Source organism: Convolutriloba macropyga, chromosome 3 (assembly GCF_964194025.1).
Source record: "Convolutriloba macropyga chromosome 3, txConMacr16.3, whole genome shotgun sequence".
In the NCBI taxonomy this organism is placed as follows: Eukaryota; Metazoa; Xenacoelomorpha; order Acoela; family Convolutidae; genus Convolutriloba; species Convolutriloba macropyga.
This window is the reverse complement of record NC_134470.1, coordinates 74,781,917-74,806,092: the sequence shown is the minus strand read 5'-3', so window position 1 is coordinate 74,806,092 and position 24,176 is coordinate 74,781,917. Positions and strand designations below refer to the sequence as shown.

The window sequence follows — 24,176 nt, the reverse complement described above, 5'->3', positions numbered from 1 at the left end:
GTTTTTTGATTTTTTTTTTTCATTTTTTTAGGTTTCTCCATATCAAGAGTCACTTAACCTCCTCTAGGGTTTGATTATAGGTTACTGCGTATCTTTTTGATTTATTTATCGTTTTTACCGACACCATGCCTAGGGACCTTATTGCTGATAAGCTTTTGCATAGCTTCTAGAGTTAGAATCGTTATCAATATTTTAATGACTCCAGCTTTAGGAATTTTTTGATGAAATTTATTTTTTTTCTAATTTTCGGAAGATTATTACCATGGATCTTCATGAGCCAGTGAAGCAATTTAGAGCTTGAAATCGGGATAATGGAGAGTCTTTTGACACAATGAAATGGTTTTGAAGATTTTAATATCCTGATTTTTAGCAAGATATTGTTAAAATTTGCGATTGTTTTCAAAATTTTTGAATATTTTTGTCCTTTTTCTTCAGTTTAACGATCATTACTGGCTAACGACGCTTTTCAAGTCTTGCAGATGAGTTACTTGAAAAAAACTTCAGAGACAAAAAGAGTTTTGAACATTTCCACTGCGAAATTCGGAAGCATTTATTTAAAATTTTGCAATTTTTTGCAAATTTTGAAATTATCATTTTTATTGGATGTATTTACTAACAAGGCTAGAAAACTAAAGGTTCTAGAGTCCAATCAAGCTAAAGCTATCTTCACTAAACCGTGGCAGCTGCTGACGAAGCAAACCGCTCGCTGGTCGTTCGAGAGCAATTCGCCCGACGTTAGTCGGTTATGTTATACCAGTGATTTTGAGAGTCTAAGAATGCGTTTTAATTTCTAAATGAGAACAATTTCTCAATTTTTAATTCATTTTTGGCTTTTTAAAATTTCTTCATTTATGCATTTGAAACAAATGTTTTTCAGAAATCAGGGCATATGGCAATTAACCTTTGATATTTCATGCATTGCATGCTTCGTTATAAAGTGAGCTATTTTTGTGTTTTAGAATTGTATACAATGTTTGTGTTTTAGAATAGTACTTGACCGTTTTGATTTTGTGGGTGACTTTTTTCCCCTGTCTCTGTGCTTTGAGCAATCTATATTTCTTTTTCGTTCAACATTTCCAGGGGCCTTTAAGATTTCTAATTGGCGGCAGTCTTTTCTAAAAATTGAATAAAGAATACCGAAAATGTCATGTTTCATTTTTTAGTGTTTATATGGAGGTATATAACCTCTCATGACGTATTTTGACGCCCTCCTGAGTTAACTTAGTTACCTTCTACCTCTCCCGTCCCTCCGATTGAAGCAGGCTGCAATAGATTTTCGCTCCACTAGTTCGACAGCAATTGCTGCGACGTTAGTCGGTTATGTTTATTCCTTTCAAATGGATCTTAAATCTTTCTGAATGTTCTGTAATAATGCAAGCGGGTTGACCCTGTGCAGTTCGAGTTGTACACAAATAGAGTAGATGTGTAATTCTCTCACACAAACTTCGTGGCAATCATTTTAAATTTCTCTTAAGCGAAGTTTGTGGGAGGCATTTTTATTTTCTCTTAAAGGAATATTTCATATTTCAACAATGATGTTGAATTTCTGTGCTTTTAAAATGCTTTTTAAATACAGTGTTCTGTTTGGAATTTTTTTTTAGCCGCGAAGAGATAGCTGAGGCTATTATTGGCCTTCTCTTGGTTTTTTATTTCGTCAAGAATTTCGTTACGACCATATGACGTCGCAATCTCTTCAAATCTGCTTTTTGTTCATTCGTTCATGCAATTTCAACTGAATTATGTGCATGGGAGCGAATCTTTGTTCATTCGCGTGGTTAAGTTTTTGGGCACTTTTGAGATGAATTTTTTTGTTGTTTTTACTATGTTTTTGAGACTGCAGATCTACGAAGCTATCGCGGATTTTTTCTGGTGCCAGCTATGTTTTTTGTATTGAATTCAGCTCGTCAATTTTTTTGGAGCAGTTCATCTGATATTGGGTTGCTATGTTTAATATCCGCGTCATTTTCCCAGAAAACTATTATTGTGCTTCTAAGTTTTTTTGTTTGCTATTTTGATTTTTTTTAGTTTTAAGTTTGTTCGCTTTAGCCTAATTTGCCGATTTTCCATCATTTTGTAAAATGATTTTCTTTTCTAGTCAACTTTGTTTCTCAACTCATTTTGAGCAAGGCGCCTTTCAACAGCAGTTGCTTAGCAAAGCAATCTAAAATGAGACGAGTTAATTTCGATAATCGAAAACAGAAACTGGATAAACCCATAAAGCCCAGTTTTAGATGCCTCTACTATACTTTTTGTTGATAGTTTCCAAGAAAACAATAAATTTTCTATGCCAATTGCTAGCATCATTGAATCCAATTAATTGCGGCTTTTTTAGGCAAGCTGCGGGGTATGTTCATCTTATATTTTTGCGCCGGTTTAATTTTGTTCACGGGTCATCTGCGTTTAGCAATTGGGTACTAATGCCTAGTAGTGTCTTATAGCTTACTTTTTGCTAATTATGCAGAACCTGTAAATATGATATGTAAATTAGTAATTTGTCACGTTGGAATTAAGTTAATCTAAGTTAGAGCTATTAAAGCATCCAATAAGGATAGTGAAGAGGTTGCTAGGCTTTAAACTCTAGGTTCTAATACATAACGGAATAGTTGTTTGAATTTTCAATTTTGAAACTAACCACTACACATTTTCACTTCACACGTCCGAAAATTCTCTGGCTCTCAGTGATCTTTCTGAAAGGAAATTTTAAATTCTATTTTGGAGCATATTCCGGTTATGGTTTCACACCTAAACTACTCTTGCTTGGGATAATTTGTTACAGAATAAATTAGAGAGAAAATTTTGTAACAGGTTTTTCAAATTTGGCTTTTTTCTCTGTAAATTGATGTCTTTTTCAGAAGCTGTGCAAGATGTTCCAATCAGTACCTGTAAAACGAACAGTTTTGCCTAAAGTGCAAATACAGTCAGCTGATAGCGCCCTTGCAACTGACCCGAATGGGACTAACGCGGGAGCTGTTGATAGCAGACATTCGAGCGAGCACTTTGTGCTAGGCTCAAAAAGTGTTGATTCCGACCAGCAGGTTGTCACCAGTGTCTGATAACTCAAAATCAACTACTCAAGTTTCACGAGAAACTGATGGGAGGAAATTTGTTTTCAGATTTAATCGGGCAAAATTGTTTCCCTTGGTTTGACAGAATTTATTTTCAAAATTGTCTAGCGTAGAAATGTTTTCTTAGATTGTCGGAAAAACGCTATTAGCAACCGAAACTATTTTGGAGTCATGGGGGGTTTTTTTAGTCCTGTTACCGTTTAGCTTTGTCGCACGATTCGGTATCTAAAGCATCGGGGAAACAATTTTTTTGCCTTTTTTGCGGACGGAATTTTAATGAAAAATAGGTTTATCTTAGAAATTGTTAATTAAAAACTGGTGAGCATGATATTATACTTGAATGGCGTCTGAAATACACTTACAGAACCTATGCATTACTGAAATACTTTCAACACTGTAATATTAAATTTGATTAGCAGAAAGTACTGCCCTAATTTTGGGCCCAATTTAGTCCCGAGAGCTTTGAATTCAGCTCATTTAGCCAAATCAATTGGGACGTTTTCACTAATGCATTTTGCTCAGTTTATGGACCTTGAATGTGAATATGTACAGAAATGTGGGCTGCGAAGTTGAAAATATTTATTGTTATAAGTCAGAATTTGTAGTTTTGATAAGTCGCGACTTGATGTTGTAATTTTTAATAATGGATTTATGAATGTATGTATGTTAATGCATTTATGAATGTTGAACGGAATATCTTTGCTACGCGTTCATTTTTTGGCGTTTTATTTTTTGCCTGAAAGGATTGAATAATGGGTTTATTGGGAGCAATTGTATTTGCTACAGCATCCTTAACTGCTTGACTTATAAAAATGACGTGTCTGAAAGGAAGTTAATGACGGGGAAGAAAATGTAAATGTACTGATAATGGTTGAAAAATGAAGGTCAAAAAACGACAGCGCAATGAAATAAAAGTGGACGCGGCGTAAAATATAGGGCGTGATAAGTTCAACTACCGATTCGATCACGCTTTCAAAGTTTTTTTAATAATCTAATTGTACATTGTATTAAAAATGTGAATTTTATTATCTAATGTAGATGTATTGTTAATTATTTTATTGCTAGATGATCAGTTTAAGTAGCAATTGTGAAATTTGAAAAAAAAACAGAGAAAAAAGTGCAATATATCTTAATAGATGTTAAATGCAAACTATATTCTCAATACTTTCTTGTATATATTCTGTTGTTAATATATGTGAATAGAATGAATACTGTTTCAGTTCAAAATTAATTAATCTTTCTTTTGCATTGTTTTCACGACCGCAATCGATCAAGAGGCTTTTCGACGGATTCAAGTAATGATTTATTCATTGCGTGCACCTCTCTCGAAATGACTGTTGAAAAAGCAATCTAATTTTCGAATCTCACAGGAGCAATAAATCTAAGAGCTCAAATTTCCGCGAATGGCGAGGAAGTACATTGAGTGCCATCATTATTTCAAGATTCAAGAAAGCCTCTTTAACGTGCCCAAAATCGCCTCTTTTGGGGTAAGTTGAACGTGGGATGCGCGCACGTGAAAGAAGCTTAAGTGTGTCTACTTTGCAATCTTGTCATGCATAATTAGTGGGAAAGCGGATAGCGTAATCCCCCCTTACTACAGCGTGTTTTTGTGGAAATGGGGATACATAAACGAAAGCACAGGAACTGTCTTATTTTTGCCCACATGATCTGAGGGCGCATTTAAATTTCGCAGCCCGTAGGCTTGAAATAACCGGTTTAGACGCTAATGCCCTAGTTTAGGGCTCCCTTTGTATCCGCTGCGAAAAAGCATTTTTACCACTCGCGCCTTTCTCCCATTTGCTAAAAATGTGAACAAATGCGCCCTAAAAACGCGATTTCAACCTCAAAACCAACGAATGGAAAAATTCCTCAACTCTGCTTCATCCAAGTGGCATAAAAGTGAATTAATTTATTCGGTTGAGGAATAGAATAGTAGCTATTTGCAATTGCAGTGGACAAGTTGTTAGTCATATCCGTCCACCTTTTATATATTTAGTATTCTTTTGATAAGTTTCCGTCATCTGTGTGGGAAATTAATCGTATCCAATTCCGTCACAGCGAATAAATTGGTAAGTCTCCTGCTAAAATTTTTAATTGATTTTAGGTTTATTTAGGAACTGTTCATTCTTTAAAGGTATGTCGATTAACTAATTCAACTTCACCAAATGGATCTGTAATGATCTTGAAGGCAGCCTCAATTTTAAAGTGGTGGTTTCGGATAAAATTATGGAATTTGAATTTGAGACTGTCAATTTTTTCTGCTAGCCTGTTTGCTGCTAAGATAGCGCGCACAAAAATTTAGTATTAAATTTGCACCTTACTAAAGAATTTGCGGTCCTGCAGACCAGTGGCAAATGTTAACCAAAGATGAATACTATTTTTCAACTTTTCGCGTTCTTGTGCTGACCTTGCAGAAACAACTGCTCATCACAAGTTAATAGACCAGAAGTACGGTGTTTATTTCATACCCAATTGGAAATTTGATTCCTTTTCCTCGGTGAAGCTGTATCTGCAAGGACTAGCGTTAAGTTGAAGCATAGTCTCATGCTGACCAGATCCTACTAATCGTAATTATAGTGGACAAAACAGATCAAATTTTAGAAAAAAATTACCATTGTTGCCAAAAAGCATCTGCGAAGAGAGTTGAAAAAAAATCCGCAAAATGCTTGAAAAAAACTGCAAAATTCATGATTGAAAACTCCAAATTACCACTTTTAATCGTGCTCAAAGAAGTTGATATCAATGTTTTTATGCATTCAAAGCACAAATCTGAAATCAAATATACAATTACTGTTTTTATATTCCACAATTCCATTACAAAACGTTTTTCCGTTTAGCGTTTCATAAAACTGATTGCAATCTTTTTTGCACAAAAAATTTTTTAAAGATTTTGCAAGATATTAATTTAGAAAAAGTAAAATTATTAGGTCAAAATTTGCAAATCCTCGGCTGCATTCAGTTTGGATTCCATATAAAAAAATTAGTTGTAATCAAAACACTATATAAAACGCGTGCTAGTTGTAAGCGCACCTATTTTCAAGGCTAGTGTAATATAAAAAAAATCGGTGTCTAAATAACGTTCTTTTTATTTGAGCGCAATGCAGTTTGATCATAATGTGATTAAATAACGTTAGATAGTATACAACATTTCAATTGCAATTATTTTATTTCTTAAAACAACAGGCTGTTCTTTTTTATAAGAAAACAAAGTTTCGAAGCTAACGAGAAAATAAAAAAGTTACACAATAAACTCAAAAGGGGTGAAAAAAATCTTGATGAACAAAGAGGTAATATTCAATTTCAAAAAGTTTTGCAAATATTTCAATCTGATAAAATGTTATCAAATAGGTTTTTACGCAAGTTTTAAATAAGTCATTTGAAGTTTTTAATTTAATCTTTGTTTAAAAGTTTGAAAAACTGGAGCTAAAAAACCCATGTTTGATTGTTGTGTGTGTGTGACTTTGAAATCGTTAGTAATGTAAGTCGAAAATCTTTAATAAAAAGGCCCAAATGCTACCATGATGAAGTTATAAGATTCTGTTGGACTTGAAAATTGAAAAGGTTTTTAATGACAAACCATGAAACCAACATAAAAAAGACAACTCACTTTGACAAAAAAATTATATAATGCGACACATTAAAATTTTGGCAAATTTTTTTATACACATTGTAGTTACGTTTATGGCTAATGACATTGTTAATTTTTAAATTTTCTTTTTACCAGGCAAAAGAGGTGCTAAACTGTTCATACCTGAAAACAAGACACAAAACGCAAAATAATGAAATGATATTTCTGATACGTACTTTATTGAACTCCAAAACTTCTTTTCTGATTGTTTTTTGTATGTCATTAGTTTCGGTCTTTGTTTGCCAATTAATCGGTACTGGTGTTTTTCAGAAAAGCACCCACTTGCTTTTTTTAAATCAGTGTGATTATTGTTCCGACCCCTCTTGAGGGGGGAGGAACTATATACTCAACTGGGTTTTTTTTGTTCAGTCAATTTTGGCCGATCGATATATTCATCGCAGAGAGTTGAAACTGGTATCATTAGAAAGCTTGTCTAGCGTAAAATATGGAATTAAATTTATTTTTTTGATTTTCTTTTTGACAGGGAGATATCGAGGTTTAAACTTTCGAGAAAATAGTGTGAATTCAGTTGATTTCATTCACCTTTTTTCGGAATTTTAAAAAATTTCGCCAATTTTAATAAAGTTTAATAAAATTTTTCATGAAAATGTTGTTGATTTTACGTTTAAAGACAAAATACATTGTCGGCTATTTTCAGAGACAAACACTGAAACCAACATAAAAAAGACAACTCACTTTGACAAAAAATTTATATAATGGGACACATAAAAATTTTGGCAAATTCTTTAATACACATTGTAGTTACGTTTATGGCTAATGACATTGTTAATTTTTAAATTTTCTTTTTACCAGGCAAAAGAGGCGCTAAACTGTTTATACCTGAAAACAGGACACAAAACGGAAAATAATGAAATGATATTTCTGATACGTACTTTATTGAACTCCAAAACTTCTTTTCTGAATGTTTTTTGTATGTCATTAGTTTCGGATCTTTGTTTGTATTGTTCGCCAATTTATCGATACTGGTGTTTTTCGGAAAAGCACCCACTTGTTTTTTTTAAATCAGTGTGATTATTGTTCCGACCCCTCTTGAGGGGGGAGGAACTATATACTCAACTGGGTTTTTTTTTGTTCAGTCAATTTTGGCCGATCGATATATTCATCGTAGAGAGTTGAGACTGGTATCATTAGAAAGCTTGTCTAGCGTAAAATATGGAATTAAATTGACTCTTTTGATTTTCGTTTTTGACAGGGAGATAACGAGGTTTAAACTTTTGAGAAAATAGATTGAATTCAGTTGATTTCATTCACCTTTTTTCGGAATTTTAATAAATTTCGCCAATTTTAATAAATTTAATAAAATTTTTCATGAAAATATTGTTGATTTTACGTTTAAAGACAAAATACATTGTCGGCTATTTTCATTGAATTTTTTTTGCCACAAATTCCGGCTAAAAATTTCACAAAATTCAGACTTTTTCATCAAACTTCCGTTGAGATCTGTAGATAAAACTTTGCCGTTTTTTGCTAACTTTATTCGTTGATAAGCAAAAACGCAGCATTTACTTTTGATTTTTTAACAAAAAAATTATCTAAATGACGTTCCAACAATTAAATATTCCTTATGGACAATCAAAATTAGCAGCCCTAGTTCTGTACCAATCTTGAACCATTACAATCCAAAAATAATTCGGATTATCATCAGTCGGTTTTTTATTAAAAAAATTCGATCATTTTATATTAATTAAATAACAGAACAATTCAAATTAAAGCTCACTAGCGTTAGGTCCTCTTCGCTTCTTAATTAGCTCGAAATTATTTTATTTAGTTGATTGCTTGAAAGCTTATGGTCGTTTTGACTTTTAAAATATTTGATTTTTAAATAAAAAATGGCTTATTGAACTTCGCTTCCATTTTTCTCCTTCTTTGGTCAAATTCTAGCTTAGTGTCAGTAATCAAAGGGTGCTCCTTCTTTCTGCTGAAATAATATTTAGTCTTTATTGCGGTTTTATGCCTTAAGTTATGGTGTTCTGGCTTTGATACTACTAGATTTCACAATTTTTTGGGTACTTGCCCGTTTTTCATATTTTCAAATTTTGTCAAAATATCACGTTATTGTCAGTTCATATATTACATTTTTCGCGTTCAAAATAACGCACAAATGATAATATTTCAATACTGCAAGATATAGATTGTGGCTCCTTACTGCTTCGACAATACTTTCTCGAAGAGTTCAATTGAAATTTTTATTTTTGTTTTTAACTGTCGTTTTTACTTTGTCTTTTTAGTCTTATCTAATTTCCTGTACAATGACCCGGTTGGATTGGTTTTTCCTAGAAAATTAGATGAGCCGATCTTCTGATATTAGAAGATAGAAAATGGCTTTCATGACTTTGAAAACAGTTGTTTTCCAAAATGAAAAAAAAAATTCCAACTTCATAATTTCAATCCCTTTTATGTCTGTTTGTTACCTGGTCTCGTTAATAAAAATTTAAAGATGACAATATTTCTGTCATGGGAAGTTGTCAAAACGATTGGTGTCACAAAATCTAATGTTTTTAAAGAATTCGTTATGAATCTACTGGCTTCGACACGGGTTTATCTCACGGGATTTTTGTCATGTTTGACGTGCTTTTTGTAGAAGTAAGACATGTTCAATTTCAGGTCTCAAGGGCTTCCTTTGGAAAAATAAAGGTACCTATTCAATGTTTTCATTTTGTAATTAATGGCTTTCATGTCTTTGGAAATAAATTTTTTTCGATTAAAACAAGTTTTACATAATCTTGCTTTTTTTCTTTTTGGTCTAATTGTTACCTAGTTTCAATAACGAGAGGTCACAAAATACATTTCAAGGGAAGGTGTCAGAAGAGATTGGTATCACAAAATCTAATGTTTTAAGAGAATTCGTTATGACATTACTGGATTCCACACGGGTTTTCACAAAAAATTAAATGAATTTTTGATTTTTGTCACATTTGACGTTCTCTTTGTAGAGGTAAGACATATTCTGGATAATTGCAGGTCTCAAGGGCTTCTTTTTGAAGAATGGACGAACCTATTCAATTTTTTCATATTGTAATTAATGGCTTTATATCTTTGGAAATAAATTTTTTTCGATAAAATTAAGTTTTAGATAATCTTACTTTTTTTCTCTTTGGTCTAATTGTTACCTAATTTCAATAATGAGAGGTCACATAATAAATTTCAAGTGAAGGTGTCAAAAGGGATTGGGGTCAGAAAATCTAATGTTTTAAGAGAATTCATTATGACTTTACTGCCTTCCACACGGGTTTTTCACAAAAAAAAGTAAATGAATTTTTGATTTTGTCATATTTGACGTTCTTTTTGTAGACGCAAGACATATTCTGGATAATTGCAAGTCTTAAAAACTTCCTTTGTAGGAATAGATCAACCTATTCAACTTTTTTCATCTTGTAATTCATGGCTTTCATGTCTTTGGAAATAATTTTTTTTCGAAAAAAACAAGTATTACATAATTTTGTCTTTTTTTTCCTTTTTTGTCTAATTGTTGCTTATTTTTATTAGTGGCCACATAAAAAACTATTGGTGTTCGACAAAGGTCCAATGCAACGTGTTTTGGGGGCTAAAGTATGGCTTTACGGCTTCCAAAGCATTTTCTGGCAAGTTTTAATTGATTTTTAGTTTGTTGTCTATTTGTTGTTCTTTTTGTAACTGCATAAAAAATTTAATACCAAGAGTTCTTAATTCCCTTCTATAGACGCGCCGGTTATTGTAAACCTATGGGATATTTTAGTTGATTCCGAATGCTTTTCATTTCTTTGAAATTAATTGTTTCTTTTTTAAAAATTCGGCGAATTTTCTAACTTTAAAGTTTCTGTTCTTTTTTGTCTAATTGTTACCAATCTTTATAATGAACTGGTGAATAACCACTTTTTTCAGGTGAATTACAAGTTGTTTTGTTTATTTTCAATTTTATCTGACGCTATTTTGACTTTGTTATGAAGTTTTGTTTTTTAAAACGGACATAATTTTTTTGATGTAATTAATGTTTGTTGTTGTTGTTGTTTGATTTTGCCGTTCGTCTTCGCTCGCGTTCTTAATATCGACATATCTCATCAATCTAATGCATCAGTTTTTACTCCACTGAGTTATTTGCTTTGGAGGCTATCTTTTCCTTCATACACCAGTTTTTTTTGAAAAATACTTCAATTTTTTGTGTTTTTCTATCTGTTCCTCATTTGGTAGACAATTATGCCAAAATTGTGGATGAGCGGGGTCGGAACCTTATGTTTAATCGCACATTTACCGAGCCGCCTTGTTACCTTTCTATTCTTCGCCTTCTTAATTTGCAGCAAACTGTTCTGTTTGGCGTTTGTTTAAACGAAAACTCATCACTATATTTTTAATCTTCTCAGAATTACACTTTAAAAGCCACTATTTATCTTTTGAACTGATGCAGTGCCAGACAATCAGCTTCAAATGTAACACTTGAGCGAATTAAGTCTTGCTAGTAACACAAGAACAACAGCCGTAAGACATATCATCTGCAAATGCCACGCTTCATAATCCAGTTTTGCCAAACACAATGTGTACAAAACACTGTTTGATGTCTAAACTGAGTACAGTAATGCTTCCACAATTGTCGCGTTTCGTTTTTCTTCACCTGACGCAGACATTCGACTCTTGTAAGTAAAAAAAAGTAACACAAATTTGCCATTAAAAGATTTAACAAGGTTCAATAACGAAATTTGCGTAATAAAAATACATTAAATGGCTATTTTAATTTTCAAACTTGAATTTTTTAAGAAAAACTTGTCAAATTTATGCAAATCACAGAAAAATTATATAACAGAAATAACAATTTGCTAGAGTTAAGTTTTTGCAGAAAATTGGCAAAAAGGGAGAGGTGTTAAACTTTCAAAAACCATTTGTGAGAACAGCTAATTTACAATATTGCAAAAATATTGAACTTTTTTCGATGGCTATTTCGGTCGAGAACGGCTTTTTTCATGGACAATTTTGGTGTTTGCCTAAATCTTGGCCAGATCACGACTCGTGAAGTGCTACTTTGTTTATGAAAATATGATATTTTTCAAAAAAAGGTTGAAAATCAATCCGCTAATTTTATGACAAAAATGATTACAACGACAACTAAGAATCTGTGAAAAAAATCTTTGTGTTTTAAAGGCCCAAACTTGTCAAGGAATAAACAAACCTCTTCTAGTCTGTTTGCATATTGAAGCAAATCAGTGAGTAGAAAAACAAATTGTTGGTTCAAGTCACCAACTTTGTGATAGTTTCACATCCCTGTGCCATTATTTGAAATCTACAAAATGGTTTTTCACTAACTTCAGAGTGAATTTTAAAAATTTGAAAATAAAAAAATTAGATATTTGTCAATTAAAACTATAAATTTGGAAAAAACTAGCAGTCGGTAAAAACAACATCAAATAAAATTTTTCAAATTTTTCATCAAATTTTTTTTCATTGTGGAGGGATACAATTCAGCCATAATGTTCTCAAAAGAGACATTGTGCAATTTTTTGTTGACTAAGAGCGCAAACTTAAGATTTTTCTGAGCAGCACGTTGTTTTAATGCAATTATAACTGCACTACAATATGATTTATCGTTTATATAACAATTTTGATCATAGTGTGTATTTTATTAACTGCATGGTATCATAAAACAACATTCCTCATTCAATTAAAATGAAAACGATTTGTTTGATTTTTATATTAAATTTAGGTGAAAAGTATCACAACAGCCACATATCAGATCAATGTCCTTTTTAGCAAAAACAAAACTCTAGCGCAATTGGAGAAGTTTTTTAAAAAATTATATTTACTTTTGTAATCTTTAAAGTAACATACAGAAATAAAGTATCATAGATTTTAAGTTCTTCTCTTGATGTTATGACCATTTCCAGAGAAATTGCACTTTTCGCATGATCGCATAGATTGCCATAAATTGGAAAAAATGTTTTAAAAATAAAGAAAAACAAAATATGAAATCTTTTTGACTCTTGAAATAAATAGAAAATATTTCAGCATTCATAATTCAGAGGTCATTTTTTAGCTTATTAAATCTCACTTGCAATTTCAATTTTATTTTTGCCGTTGTCAAAATTTACACCGTTCCAGTGCCGTTAAAACAGATTCAAACTTTATTAAGCGTCTGAATAACTTGAATTTTGGAATCCTTTTGTTAAAAAGAGGCTCGGTAATGTGCGTTCGCACATAAATTTTCAACCCCGCTCATCACATTCGTCAATTATAGACAAAAAACAAAAATTGGTTCACGTTTTTGCGATAAAACCGTGTCGAAGCCAGTAAATTCCTTATGAATTCTTTAAAAACATTAGATTCTGTACACTTACACCTTCCCTTGACAACAATTTTGTCATTTGTGATCTGTAAATGTCAACAGATATGGAAGTAGCCCTAGCTCCCATTGTAGTCAAAAAAGATTGTGTTAGTTGACTTTGGGTGTGTACTTTATGTAAAATTAATGAAATTGGACTAAAAAAGTTTAATTCGGGCAATTTTTGGTGAAAAAGGTTGAGTTTTGAAAATTTTAGCCAAAATTTTGGCCAAAAAATTAAATCAAAAGATTCAACAATACTTTTTGTCTCTTAAAATAAAATCAACAGTACAATTTTTAGCAATTTTTACATATTTTAGCAAAATTGATGAAATTTCAGGCAAAGATTTCGCAAATTGAGAAAAATATATGGCAAATTGTTATAATGTTCACAAAAATTTAAACCACGATATTTCGCTCTAGAAAGCGAAATTCAATTTTTTTTAAATTCTGTATTCTTCACTTGACGGGTTTTTTAATGAAAACACTCACAACTCTGTACAATGAATGTATCGATCGGTCAAAATTGTCTGAACAAAAAAACCCATTTGATTATACAGTTCCTCACCCTTCAAGAGGGTCGGAACATATAGCCTAGATAGCTCTCCTCCACGTTGATATTTCCCTTTTTTCTATTCTGTGAGAAAAAGGTAAATATTGTAATGTTGTGATCAGTTTACCGCCGCTTATTTGAATTGTAGACACAATATAGTCTAGTTTCAACAAGAAATAAATTTAAATACTTTGACAAAAAACAACAGGTACAATGCTGAATTTTTATGCAATCTTGAAGGCCTTTAAATACTTTCCAGAGCGGCTAATATGTTTTGATGATTTTTAAATATTTAAATGATAAAGCGTATATTTGAAATTAAGGAAAATTCAACTTTGTCAGAACATACAAAATAAAAATTCTGCCTGACAAAAAAGTTTATAGTGTAGGATCTTATAAAAAGCTTATGAGATCTTGTAAGATAAACATTCGGAAAGAAATGATTCAATTTTGGTAAGATTTTTATCAGATCATATACGATTTAAAAAGTATGGCGTGTTCTTCAAATTGAAGACAACTCAGAGTTGCTTTCAAGCAGTAGTAAAAAAACTACAGCAGGCAAACTTCAGTGTCAGTGCAACAAAGAGAAAAATATCTGATATTGTGTTTTGAGACTAATAAGATATTGTGAGAGTTTATTCGAGAATCAGATGCTTTTCTTGAAGCGGTGTTTATAAATTAGGCGTATTTTTTTGGAAGACCAGAATTATCTTGGTCTGCTAAATTGAGCCATAGTACCTAGTTGAGATTCAGAATAAACTGCAGCCAAAATAGGCTCAAACGACATTTTTTTTTGTTTCATAATTGTTTAATCGGCCGATTATTTCTATTTTCATAGGAACTTGACTTTGTTATACGAATATATCGAAATAATCAAAACATGTCTTATCAGATCTTACACGATGAAAATTCTGCCCTACGTGAAATTTTATCGTGTAAGATCTGATAAGATACTTATCTCAGATCTTATAAGATATTAATTCAATTTCGCTGGATTGTTATCTTATAAGATCTAATAAGATGCTGATCAAAAATCTTTATCGTGTAAGATCCTATCTGCAGATAAGCTCTTACACGAGAAACATTTTTTATCAGCATCTTATATGATCTTACACGATAAAAATTCCAGAGTCACTGGGGACAATATAAATTCATTTCCTTTCAGATGATTTTCAGAGATAATTGATTATTTATCTTCAATTTATAAAAGACTCTAAGTTTTGTTATTTTTATTTGCTTTTTTATTTCAAATCGGGGAAAAATGGTACAAAATTTTCAGATATGGAAGTCAAAATAGAAGCAGTAGATTTAAAAGCTGGCATAGTATTTCACTTGACAAATCCAAAACGTACTTTATTTCAATTTTTTTCAAATCATCACTATGCAATCAAATTTATTGGCACCAATTTGTTTAACAATTTTGCTTTTAGACTTTTTTGCTCTTTTGTCATTGCCGTTGCTCCTTGACTAGATTTTATGTCTTCATGGCATTTGCAAGGAATTGCATACAGCTTCTTGCTAATGCCTATAAAATTCTTGTAAATTGAAGCAAAACAATTACACACCCCCCAAACCAAACAACCCTACATTGTTTTTCAATCCCACCCTTACCCACACCCACACACCATCCTACACGACCACTTACTCAACCCTACAAAATCCTGCAAGCAGAACTCTCGCCTCATCAACATGCAAAATTACCAAGATTTTGTTTTCCTGTTTTACGCTATGAAAAATGCGTGTTTTCCAAGGATAACTGCTTTTATAGTAGACTAATAAGAGGTGTGCCTTTAACATAGTGAGCAGCGTAAAACTGAAGTAATCTCAGCAAAGCTTTACAGATATAAAAAAATAAGCGGAAGCCTTTGAAGCAGTTTTTTGTGTTCAGATTTCTATGACGTCCGCAAATTAAGTAGAATTGTTTTTGTTTAATTGTATTATTTTTTATATGGAATTTACAATACTTTGCAGCGCTACTGCAGTTTTACAAGACAGGGAGAATTTATTAGCAATTGTTCCAAACCATGGCGACTTTCTGCTTCTACCACTTAACTCACTTCCCGCCCCGAAACCAGCTGAAGTCTCTTTAAACTGCTTGCTTAAGCATCGAACGCGTTTCCGTTAGGCTGTGACGAAAATCAAATGTTTGCCTAATTTCAACAAAAAGTTACATTTGAACTGTGTTGACCAAATAAAATAGAAACAACTGTTTCCTGAGTGAAAAAAAGTAATGCTAACATCATAACCACGTTGGGAATTAACGGTCCCGTAAAATCAATGCATTTATAAATATTTTCTGCCGTTGAACGTGAATAAGTTGTTGAATTATTAATTGCTGATCTGGAAATTGGAAAAAATCGATCATTCCAGACAATAACTGCATTATTTTGCAGATATCTCGGCAAAACTTTAATATTACTAAATTGGTTAAGGTGAGCAGTGCACATTTTTGATGAAAAATATCTTGGTTTTAATTTTTTTTCACAGCAAATTTAAAAAAATAGGTTTTCACGTTATATTTTTATATTGTGCAGTTGAAATATTGATAGCTGATGATTAATTTTACAAAAAATCTATTTTGAAAAATTGTTTAGCGTACCATTTATTTCTCGAATCAAATTACATGTAGTTTTTATAATTATTCTGTTCAGGTCTTCATTTTTGTTGTGCCGATTAATTATATCCAAACACAAAACATCAGAACAATGATGATCAGACGACCTCTATTTTGAAAGAAGCCAAAGCGTGAACGACTCGTGATTAATTCTGGTTTCGCTAAAACGGTTCAATCTTGAGCGAGACAAAAGTGTGAAAAACCTGTCTAGCTTCCATTCAATGTGTGAACAAAACAGCTAACGGAAACTGGGCGTTCACGTCTACAACCAAACAGTCGGAACAAAAATCTTGAACTTGTTCTCGATAACAATTTGACCTTGACTGGTGTCAAGACTGAAAATTTGTCAAGTGAGATAGGACGTGACGTGAGAGTGAACCCGTTGCCCACCCTTTAGAGCTTTCAAAGTGGCGTCGACTTCTGGGGGTGGTGGCTTCTGGGGAGGTCTGCTTCAGCTGGCCAAGGTGGTAAGTCGACCAAATTTTTTTAAATCCAGAACAATACCTCGCAAAAATTACTGTACAACTCAGTTATGACATTGAATGATAAAGGACGACTGATCTTAAGTACGTCTAGTTACACGAAGACTACAAGCTCTGGGGTTATTAATTGCTCTGAAACAAAAATTGTAGTCATTAAATTAGTCCTTTCTATGATTTTTTATGCAATTTTTAGTGTTGCCCACTTTTCGTCGGTTGACCTTTTTTTTGTTTGATATTTTGATTTCTCCTCAAAAACGGGAAAAGCAGGTAACGATGAAGAGGGCATTGAGCCCTCTTAGAGCCTTACGGCTCACTAGTCTCTAATTATTCACATCACTGAAACTGTTTGAGAATTGTGTTCAAAATGTGAAGGGCGGTTCTTAGAGTTTGATCCCTCCACTTCAACCCCCTCCACTAAAAGTATTTCTAAACTTTTTTTCTGCAATTTTGAGAAAAAAAAATTTCTTTAGATTTACAGCTGACTCATAAAAACTTAAAACCAACACAAACCGTGTTGGTACTGAAAATGCTCCTTGAAACACACACTTTACATCGTAAAAAAGTATTTTGTGCGTTTATATTTGTTAATGAGTGTGCGTGTATTCTGACCATTTAATAAATTGAGCAAAGATAACTCTAAAGTTATATATATATATATATATATATATATATATATATATATATACACACATATATATATATATATATATATATATATATATATATATATTGATATAGTAATCTGCCTGTTTTTCAGTACCAATCACTTCCCGTTTTCGCGTTTTTTAAAAAAATTTCATAAGAATGAATTGTAAATGGACGCAGTTCTGGCAACCTTCTATCTATCGAGATGGAAGCCCCCCAGACTCCCGTTAACGGTGGTAAGTTTTGTCCCAGGAAAAATCCGTTGGACTTTATCATGCCTAAAACACTTCAACTATGAATTCAACATTTTTATAAAAAATTGAACGTATTTCTTAAAACTCTTCAAATGAAATTAACGAAAACAAATATGTGATTAATTGTTTGAAAAGCACGGCTAACTGCGGACTATAAAGACAAATACCAAACAGCATTTTCGACAAAAATGACTTCTGAGAAAAATTGGTTTCTAAATTTGATATACGGCAGGTAAAAAAAATTTTAGTGATATACGGCAAAACCCTAATAAATCAGGGTTTTGTGCTAGTTGTACAATTTTGGTACTAAAAAGTTTCTTTATCTATGCAAACGTAAGATGTATACCAAAAAAGAAGAGGTTTTAATCTATGTTTTATGGAATTGATAGACACGCTGTAAAAATGTTTCTCAAATGATCGATGGAAACAGCTCAAAAATTCCGAAAAGAAATTGTTGTTCTGGCGAAATAGATTTAAGACAACATACTGAATACGGTGCCCGATAGATAAATTGATATTCAGAGCAAAATCTTCAAAATGTCGTGTCTTGAGCATCTCTGCTTTGTTCTCCGCAGCGGCTGAAAATTCTTTCCTGCCAGCTCACTTCAGAAAAACACATCACAATGGAAAATAGTTTTAACATTGTGATGTGGGGTAAAATCAGCTGTCGAATGTACAAATTAAATAATTTGAAGAATTGGGTATACTTTTTTGAAAAAGATCACTTCACATTTTTGATCATTGGGCTAGGTTCTATTTTAAAGTGACATTTTCAATTAAATATCCGTGGAATCATATTCGTTTTACTGATGCTTCGATAGAGAGAAATATGATTATTTTTGTTAAAAAAATTTTTTCAGACACAACGTTTCCATTTCTTCAAAAAGACAAATAGATAAAATTAATTCAGAAACATTAATTTTTGAGCTGTTTTGGAAGCGAATTGGACCTATCACTGGTGGGCTTTGATTTGGAATGTTCTTTTCTTTAATTAATATAAAAAAGATTGAATTATTTTTGTAAAAAAGACAGACTGATGACAATCCGAATTATTTTTGGATTGTAGCAGTCCAATATTTGTCAGATACTAGCCCTGTTAATGCTGTTTGTCAAACGGGAGCATTTAATTTTTTAAATGTTATAGATTTGTTCGTTAGAAATCAAAAATAAACGACGTGTTTTTGATAATCAACGAATAAAGTTAGCAAAACCGGCAAAATTTTAATTTCAGAGCATTCTCAATTGGAGCATTCTCAATTGGAGTTGATGTAAGAATAGCCTCCTTTTGATTATACAAAGATTTTTTAGTGTTTTTTGGGTGTGTATTTCCGGCAAATTCAAACAAAGTGGACTAAAATAGCTTAAGTCGTGCTATTTCTTGCAGAAAAAGGCTGATTTTTAAAAATTTTTGCCAAACAAATTAAATACAAATAATCAACAAAAACTTTTTCGTCTTAAAAATGAAAATCAACAGCACTATTCCTAAAATTTTAACAAATTTCAGCAAATTTGCCGAAATTTTAGGCAAAAATTCTGGAAAATGTGAACGAAAATGACGCAAATGGGTCTAATATTCACAGAAATTTAAACCACGATAACTCACTCTACAAAAAAATTTAAAACATCTTTTTATTTCTATATTCTACGTTGGATGGGCTTTTTAATGAGACCACTCGCAACTCTCTACGATGAATATATCGATCGGTCAAAATTTACTGAACAAAAAACCCATTTGAGTATATAGTTCCCCCTCCCCCAAGAGGGGTCGGAACAATGAATTATTTTTTTCTCGGTTTACAAAAAAACTTGCACATTAAAATTCTGATATTTCGTCTGAAATGATTTTGCCCTATGACTGAACAGTTTAATGTTCAATTAAGAATTGATTTGTTTAATGTTTGACCACTATAGCTCGGCCTCTTTGTTCTGTTAAACTAAAATTGGAGCGTCTGCAAGTGATCATATGGAAAATAGTTCTGGTTTTCAAAACATTTAGTTGCACACATTTACAAAGTGCATCAATTGGGAGCATTTCGACATCATTTCTAAAGCCATCTATAAACTAGCGCTGATTAAAGGCTTCTATTATCTTTTAACTTTCTGTTGTGTGTCTGTTTTGTTTTGACAAAGGTTTCGAAAAATCAGACAAATTCAGAATGAACCCCGTTTTTGTTTTAGGTTTTCGGATAATTTAGTGTCAATTTGAATTTTTCTGAACTCAAGTCGTTATTAACACTTTTCAAGAACTCAACTTTGCGTTTATTCCCAAAAATTGAACGGTACAGTTCCTGTTTACAACAAAAAACGGTCAAGATGCTGACAAAAAATTCTGGTTAATCGTTCGTTTTTTAAATACTATTTGTTGTTTTGCCTATCTTTGATTGCCACTTATATATCCATTATGTTTTTTATTTGCAAAATTTTCTGCATTTTGTATATTCGCTCTGCTGTTCAACTACACTAGTTTTAAGTTGTTCTTTCATTTCCTTGAATTGTATATTTCGTGACATGTCCTGCTATAGTTTTTTTTGTTCATTCAGTTTTGATGGATCGAATTTTTTGTCGAAGAGAGTTGTGAGTGGTATCACTAGAAAACTCGTCAAGATCAGAGTGCTAAATTAAAATCCTCTTGCTAAATTTTCTCTTTTTCGCGTAGTTATTGTGGTTGCTGAAGGTTTTCGTAAACATTTCATTTCTAAAACTGATTTTGTTCGCTTTTTTGTAACAATGATCCAAAATCGAGGCTATATTTTGTCTGATCGTGTGTTCCATAGATTAAAGGAAGTTTGGTTTTAGATCTAGATTTTTCGGTTTTATAGAAACTTTATTGTCTTTAATTTTGAGTTATTTTGGCGTCTAATTTGGTTTTTTTTTCTTCTGACTTTTTGGCAATATGTTTGCACGCTAATCAACGAGTAAACGCTAATTGTTTCAAAAACATAAACGAATCTTGAGCTCAGAACGTTTTCATTTTTTTTTCTGTTGTCCTTCCCTTCCTTTTCAATTATTGTCCTTCTCAAGTCCTTGTTAGACAAAAATGAGGATTTTCTGAATTTAGGTTTTCATTTTAATTGATAGCTAACCAGAGAAGACGCCATTATATGCCATAAATTTTTGCAGTTTCTCCCAAATTTAATTTTCCATTCTTTTCTTGTTTGTTTTTATCAAATTTGTTTGGACTTTGACTGAAATTAAATTTGTTTTGTATTTTTCTGCTAGGTTGTATTTTCTTTTAATTATCAACGGCAAAGTTTATAAGAAATTGGAGTTCTACACCGGTTTACTTTTTTTTGAATTTTCAGTATGTTTATATATTTTTATCTGATAGCTAACTAGCTAACTTGCAAGAAAAGAAGTTGAGTCGATTACAGTCATTTTAAATTTATGGGCAAAAGCAGAGGTCAATTTGTTTTACTTATGGACTCACTTAAAAATTTTAATTGAGCAACTGAGCTTGTAGTGTCCAATAAAAAAAAGTGCGAGGTCAGGCCAGCTGAATAATAATGAAGTTGTTTTCTATGAGAAATTACAGCTTGAAAATGGAATAGTTGTTAAATTCTGGATCTCAATTTTTATTGTTCATTGAAATCCATTGATCACCTAATAAAATTGTGTTTGGTGATAAATGCAAAATTGCTTTAGTTTTGATTGGTTTTCTGTGGTTCCATTTTCTGGTGAAATGAAGAAAACTGATCTCACTGTTGTCGACCTCTCTTTTGATTACATGTATGTCATTTCAAGAATCTATCTAATATTGTTCGAACTACTCTGTCTAGGAAATGCAACGTTTCTGTCAAAATATTGAATAGCTTATATTTTGTGAATAGATTTGTGAGTAACTAATGACTTTGTTGACATTGACACTACGTGTTTCCACTAAAATTTGGTTAATTTTATCCATTCTTATTTGAGAAAAAATCCCAATATCGAGAGGTAGCTGTGATTTTATCGTGGGTTCTAATACGGCTACATAATGTTTCTTCGCCACAGTTAAGGATGTTCACTACTTGAAACTATTTATTTAACACAAATGGTTAGAAATTTTTATAATTTTGTTGATAGATGCCCTCTTCTGTAGGTTACTTACGGTCTTAGTAACCAAAAATGTCAATAAATGCAGTAGTGGAATATGAGAAGATCACAAATGCTTGGAGCTAATAGTTAATAGTTTTTATGGCTGAAATTTTTATCAAAAAATGTAGATTTGTAGATTTTGGGTTTTTTTTGTATTTTATTCTTCATCTTTTTTTTTGTTGAACATGGTTCTTAAAATTAAATGTATGGTGAGAAGTTAGACTGGTTTTCTAAACAGGGATATTTGAAACTTTAGAATGTGTTGACTTGACAGAGACTGGTTTGAAGTTTTTTTTTGAAAGATGAGAGTTTTTTTGCGAAAAGATTTGCCATTCTAAAATGCTTTGTCTGCTTATTAAATCATCTCATCAACATGATGTCCTAGTTGTTTGATACTCTGTTTTGAGCGCATGTGCTTCGTTTTTTTTTAATTGACTGCGATGCTGTGTTCGGTTAGCAACAAAATTTTTTCAAAGAATTAAAAGTTTTATTCAGAGTCTCTTCTTTTTTTTTTATTTCCGCCTCTGTTTGTTTATTTAAATTGATAACCGATTTGCCAGAGCCTTATTTAGATAAGTTCTGCTCGCACACATGAATTACTTCAATCATAATTTATCGCGTGATTAGTTTGTTTGAATGGCCTCTACTCGAACGTGATCTGATTTGACATTGTCACTTTGGATGTTTATGATAAAATTAGTTGTTCGCTCGCTCTGCTCATAAATTCAAAACGGGAAAATATTAGCGTAGGAGTGTCACTTTTTATCTGGTGTAAATTTGTGACTATCATTTTAAATTTTCTCAGTTTATCTTACATAATAAGACGCTGATTATGTGTGAGCAGCAGAAATTTATGAATTCATATCTTTTCAAACCCTCTATAAGGGTCTATATAGCAATATGGCTAGTCTCCCCTCATATTAGGCCACACAAACCATTTTGAGAGTGAAAACGCACTTGCTAATGATAATTTAAAGTTTGGTCACGTGCGATAGGATTGTTGTGCGGGGGTAGGGGGGGGGAAGATCTCAATGAGCAATCATTGTAAACTTTTTTTTAACCTTTTTTCAGAATAGTATGAAAAGATCAGCTTTTCCTTTGATATGCCCTAATGATTGCAAATTGTTACCTTTTCAAGATACCTTTTGAAAATTTTGCATTTCTTGTACCAATTTAAGACGACGAGGCAATTTATCGTAAATGATGGTATATATTTTCTATTCATAGACAGCGTTTGTTATCAGCAAATTTTCCGGGGTGGAATTATTTCAAACGGGTGAACCTTTTGATTTGGGTCTTTCATCTGCCCTGCTTATATCCCGCAAATTTTTTTATCAAAGAAGATTAAGTAATTTATTGATCAAAAAAATACCTGGGAGCACAAATGAATCTCTGCACTAATGCAGCCATGTAAACTTATCAAACCGCGTGAGCGTAAATACAAATCTAGCCGTATATGGATGGTAAATTAGACGTGAATGGCTAATTAATAATTCATAATAGTATGTCTATAAACAACAGTATGGCAAAAAGCAAAGAAGAGCTAAAATTTCTACCACATAGAGATCATTATAAACAACGTCGGGAAATTTCTGTTAAAACAATTCTACCGGTAAAACGTAAAAACTAAAAAAGCATATTTTGTTAAACTTTTTCGGGTAAATGAACTTAATTTTTTTTTCGTTTTAGTCATACCTTTTCAAATGACAACAGTTTAGTAATGTTTACAAGCTCAATCAAGTGTTTGCAAAAAAGATAAAAAGGGAAAATGCGAACAATTGTCACTCGCAAAAATATTTTAAATGTGAATTTGGTCACATTTTGGGTCACGTCTGAGAAATTATCAGTGATGAATAAGCACATACCAATTGTGAATTGCTAATCTCGCAAGCCGTGCCCAATCCATAATTGAAATCCCCGCGTTGACCATTCTTGGTAACCATATGCAAGAGCCATATATGGTCCCATGCAGGCCAAAAAAAATTCTTATATGATCTTGCTATGGTTGCCAAGAAATCTTGCTAAGATTTCCATATATGTTTTATATGATGTCCTAGAATCCGGTATGCACGTTTGTGCGTTCTTTCAACCCATACAAAGTTTATGCAGCAGTCTCAGCTTTAAGCCCTGTAGACGACTTATGGCATGTTAGTAATATATATGATTCTTACGTGGTTCTTATATGGCCCATATGTGGTTATATATGGTTATATATGGTCCATATATAGTCCTTTGTTGTCGTATGACAATCAAGATTGTTAATTTTTGGGTATTTCTAGACTCCACCTTTAATCATCGCTCTAAATTGAACTTGCTGAACACTTTTGTCCATATCACCAGAAACGACTGTCGCAGTCCTTCCAAATTTTGTCTCACAACTTTCCAAAGACAACTGAAATTGCTTTTCAGTGCTATTCAAGATCGCTTTTCACATTTACAAGCTCATAGAATGTAAATTGGTAAAGGAAAAAAATAATATCAAATAATATCAAACTTCGCTCTGTATAAATTTTTAGTGTTTTTCTTCTCTTGGTTCACGAAAAAAAGTTTTTCACCC

The 24,176-nt window shown here is 32.2% G+C and overlaps 3 protein-coding genes across 4 annotated transcripts in view; 2 read left to right on the top strand and 1 right to left on the bottom strand.

The window, feature by feature from the left end:
- LOC142336458 (sodium-dependent serotonin transporter-like) overlaps window positions 1-4,313 on the top strand; it is a 526,993-nt gene extending 522,680 nt beyond the window's left edge. For both annotated transcript variants that reach the window (XM_075385306.1, XM_075385305.1), the window contains exon 12: window positions 2,853-4,313. In XM_075385306.1, the coding sequence (XP_075241421.1) occupies window positions 2,853-3,053 (201 nt within the window). In that variant the 3' untranslated portion in view covers window positions 3,054-4,313. The remainder of the gene's footprint in view (window positions 1-2,852) is intronic.
- Window positions 1-24,176, bottom strand: part of LOC142336460 (uncharacterized) — a 537,002-nt gene that overhangs the window by 63,663 nt on the left and 449,163 nt on the right. The window lies entirely within an intron of this gene.
- Window positions 16,542-24,176, top strand: part of LOC142336739 (synaptotagmin-7-like) — a gene marked incomplete at its 5' end in the record, with an annotated part of 92,713 nt that continues 85,078 nt past the window's right edge. The window contains one exon of the mRNA XM_075385648.1: window positions 16,542-16,628. Within this exon, the coding sequence (XP_075241763.1) occupies window positions 16,542-16,628 (87 nt within the window). The remainder of the gene's footprint in view (window positions 16,629-24,176) is intronic.